The 4,424-nt window shown below is 31.8% G+C and overlaps 1 protein-coding gene across 1 annotated transcript; it reads right to left on the bottom strand.

Moving 5' to 3' along the window:
- Nucleotides 1–2,194: 2,194 nt before the first annotated feature.
- On the bottom strand, nucleotides 2,195–4,419 carry LOC105461020 (multidrug resistance-associated protein 4-like; the record flags this gene model as incomplete). The annotated part of the gene is made up of 3 exons (XM_011707513.1): nucleotides 2,195–3,033; nucleotides 3,607–3,906; nucleotides 4,183–4,419. Coding segments are annotated over 3 exons (678 nt in total), but the record flags the coding sequence as incomplete, so codon positions are not given.
- Between the last annotated feature and the right edge of the window lie 5 nt (nucleotides 4,420–4,424).

Raw genomic sequence — 4,424 nt, 5'->3', positions numbered from 1 at the left:
ATTGTCGTTAATGTTATTTTTAATATTTTTCATTATTTAAAAAAAATTGAATGAACATTATTTAGTCTCGAATAATCTCTGCTAATTTTTTTTTCTTAATTCATTTTAAACCGCGACTTTTTCCAATGTACGAAATTTGTTTGGAGAGTTCTGGGGAGGGGGAAGGCGATCACCTCCTCCGCCCCACCCCCCTTGTAACCGCCACTGGAACAAGCCTTTCGTTACATCACATGGCACGTGCAATCGTCGTCAACCGTTCAGTTAACGGGGATGCTAGGGGATGCCTAACAATCACGACTAAAAAATCTGGAAGGGGAAGAACCCTCTATTGAGGCCCCGGTTTCGCGAGAAGTGTTGTCTTTGTTATTCTCGGCTGAAAGAAATCCGTGACCTTTGTGGAATATAAAATTCAAGACTACTCCTAGCTCTCTCCTAATTTATTTCTGCAATATTCTTATCAGCAGCTTGTGTAATATATGTAACAGCTTCTGGCCCTCGATGCTATATAATAGTTCGGATTTTAATAGTCAGTAAGGTCTGCACAACAGAAACGACATGATAAATAAAACTTCTCTTATATCTAAATCGATATCAAACGCAGTAGTATCGAATGGAAATACCAAACTCTGTAATTATCTGCAGTTTACAATCTGTTCACAGAAATATAAAATTAAACAGAGTGTCCCAAACTTGGCAGAAATAAAGAAACGTACGTGAAGTCCTTGAAATTTAACACTTGAAAGTATTGATACCTTTACGTTTAGAAAAACTGAACCAGATTGTATAAAAGATTTCACAGGTATTTAAAAAGATAATTTTGTTTGATTTATTGTAATTTAATTATATCTTTTAATTTCATTTGTAACATGAAATCAATGAATTATCATTTCATAATTAACTTTAAAATATTTTTGAAGTTACCTTTTAAATTTATAAAATTATAACAATACATTGCAAGTGAGTGAATTCTTTTGGCAGCGACATTGCTATCGCAAAAGTGCAACAGTGATCGAATTAAGGCACAATTAGGAGAATTAAGAGAAAACAATTGATTGTGCAGTAATATTATTAAGGGTTGAAAGATTTTTCAGAAAAGGAACCGTGATTACAATTAAATTATTCCTTTCTATATGTTTTGCTGCAGTTTGGTTATTCGTTTACATTTCATACAGCGCGTGATGTGCGCATACTTTCATCTTAAAGCTGTACATAATATTTAACAGTTCACTGTAAACAACAGTGTCGTAAATATTTTATAATACAGCATAACAAATGCGTATAAATTGATCGCGAAGAGATAGAGAAGAGTCTACGCAAGTACTACGAAAGATCAACAATGAAATTCTGATCTGTAAAGATGATTCCAAAACTAATCCTATCTATATGTAAAAGTGATTGTTTATAAAAAAAGATGTATATACTTGTAAATTTACACGTCAAGCTTGCCTCAAGCATAATTCTATAATTTCATATATCAACGAGCTAGATATGTACGTATACCATTGTAATATTACACTGTTACGTCACTAATATATATGTTTTAATAGTATATTATATATTAATAATAGTAACAATACTATTAAAATTAAATGTTAGCAAAAATATGCTTATGTAATATAATACTACTTATATATTACTTACATAATACGTTATTAAAATTGACAAAATGTACGTAATATTAATCAGAATATGTAGTATATAACAATATACATATATTATAATATGTTACGTACATTATATTACGTATTATACTTTCTTCATATTGCTTGCTGTAATATTATATATATTTTATTTTAACAGATAATGTATATATTTGCATTAATAAATGCAGTATATAAAAGTATTGAGTTCTCCTCTCTGCCTATATTATAACAAAAATTAAGTACAATAAGTAAAACTTAAATAATCGTATCATTAAGTATTTGAGTTGAATTGGAGTATTCGTTTGTACGTTAATTCATTCGGATCGATATATTTATAGTGAATGAATCATACTAATCCATCATTATACAAATAGCCGTCGTCAAATTCTTACTGGAAAGAAAAGGGAATTGCAATATAAAAATCAGTTTCATAAGCATTTATAAATATACAATATATCTAAATTAAAATATGTTAAAAATTTATATGTATAATATATGTTCAAAATTTATAATATATAAATAAAGACAAATGAAACTTTATATATAATTAATACTTTTTAAATTTATATGATTTTAATTCATTTTTTATAAAATGTACTCGGTAAATATTGTATTACAATTTTAATCACCAAGATTTTTTATAGCTCTTGTAAGATCCTTATGGCTCAAAATGGATATTGGTAGAGATCACAGCAGGTTTACTGTGCATAAATAACGTATTTAGACACAATTTCGTATTCATGATAAACCATGTTTCATCTAACCGACACAATCCTCAATCGGCGAACACGCATTTGCTTATTATCATAAGAACTAGCTAGGTAATTTCTGTAGTACGTAAAAATATAGAGTAGAAAAATATAACAATATTGCGGTCTTAACTCATGGCAGAAACTTGTACTAGATATTACGGTGAGAATGATTTTTCGGCAGCGATCATCTCAAAAGTGATACAAAAATTCTTCAGACGCATTCTACGCTCACACAACGTTATGATATTTAACGAAAAGGAAAAGGATATTTAGGGAAAATATCCTGTGTGTGACATTCCGAAAAAAAGACATACAACAATATGCTTCTTTGATCTTAATGAAATGTATAACATTCGTTTGCATGTGCCATTCCTGTACGATCTGCATTCTTTTTCTACTCCATAAGTATACACTGCAGGGCACATTAAGTGATTCGCTTTTGCTTTAAAAAATCTAGCTAACGAGAAATTGTTATATAAAAATTCATCAACACTTCGTCATGTTTCCCCGTACTTGTTTACATAGGACTGCTTCGCCACCTTGACCAAATGATCGTACATACCTGGACCAGTCTCCTTTACTAACGAAGTAAACTGACTATAGCTGTTTTTCAGTAATATATGAGGATGATCGTATTCCTACAATAACAATTAGCATTTAAATAATAATTTAATAACTATATTTGTTTTTTATTAATATCAATATAAATCGCGTATGTATGTACATGCTGCAATAAAAATGATAATAAACGGTCTGATAAATAAATTCAAATATTTTTAAATTTATAAAATTTCCAAAGAAATATCTTATACTTTTTCAGATTATATAAATTTTCTTCGGACATTATGAGAAATCTTGAAATATTTCAGAATTCAGATGTATATAAAGAATTCAAGAAAAGATTTAGGCTTTTTCAACATTTTTAAACGTGTTCCAATTTATAAAAAATTTAAAAAATATTCCAAAAACTATACAAATATTTTTTACTACGATAAATAGATAAATGGATTCCTTCACATGGAACGAAACGGCCTCAAGCATGTACTTCACACAAAATAAAAACAAAATCGTACAAAAATTGCAAGAGACAAAAGATTTGTTTAAAACCCAAACTTTTATGTTTTCAAATATGTTAAGAGAGTCCAAAATTGCAAGTTTCGTAATGTCATACATATTATAGAAAATGCGTCTTTTAAGGGACTTGTACTTACAGCCATACGACCCTTATCCATCACCAAAACCTTGTCGCTGTCCATTATAGTGTTCAGTCGATGCGCCACGGTTAGCATCGTACACGTCGCGAATTTCTTCCTAATAGTCCGTTGAATCAAGGCGTCAGTATGCGGATCCACGTTTGCGGTTGCCTCGTCTAGCATCAGTATACGATTGTTTCTCAGAATGGCCCTGGCTAAGCATACCAACTGCCTTTGACCGACGCTGTAATTGCTGCCTCTGTCAAACACGCGACTTTCCAAGCCATTTCCGGCACTAACCGCTTCCTTCAGCTCAACCTGGAATATGTTACAAAAGAAATTATCGGATAGCATACAATATTCGTGATTATTGAATATTTACTATTATTCAATAATCTTAGGACCATATGATTTTAAGTTAGCTGGTGTACGGGTTTGAGAATTCCGGAATTCTCGAATCTTTGGGACTTGGAATTTTAAAGATAAACCTTTGGAGCTAGAACGTGGAGCTGGAACTGTAGGGTCTCTGGACATCACAGCATTACGTTTCCGATTAAACACAGATATATTTTTTTTATTAGAAATCGTTCGAACCTCTTCAAGTGCCTCCCACAAATCGGTGTCAGGAAATTCGTCGAAAGGATCTAGATTACGTCTCAGAGTACCTGAGAACAAAACGGGATCCTGGGGGATGATGGACATTTTGCGTCGCAAGTCCTCTAAGGCTATCAAACCCGTGTCCTCGCCGTCAATCTCAATGATCCCCTCCACTTTTGCCAATCGAAACAACGCTGATATCAACGATGATTTCCCGGCGCCTGTTCTTCCCACAATTC

Source organism: Wasmannia auropunctata, unplaced genomic scaffold, assembly GCF_000956235.1.
Source record: "Wasmannia auropunctata unplaced genomic scaffold, wasmannia.A_1.0 LD310841.1, whole genome shotgun sequence".
NCBI lineage: Eukaryota > Metazoa > Arthropoda > Insecta > Hymenoptera > Formicidae > Wasmannia > Wasmannia auropunctata.
The sequence above is the reverse complement of the archived record's forward strand: the minus strand, read 5'-3'. Positions and strand labels throughout refer to the sequence as shown.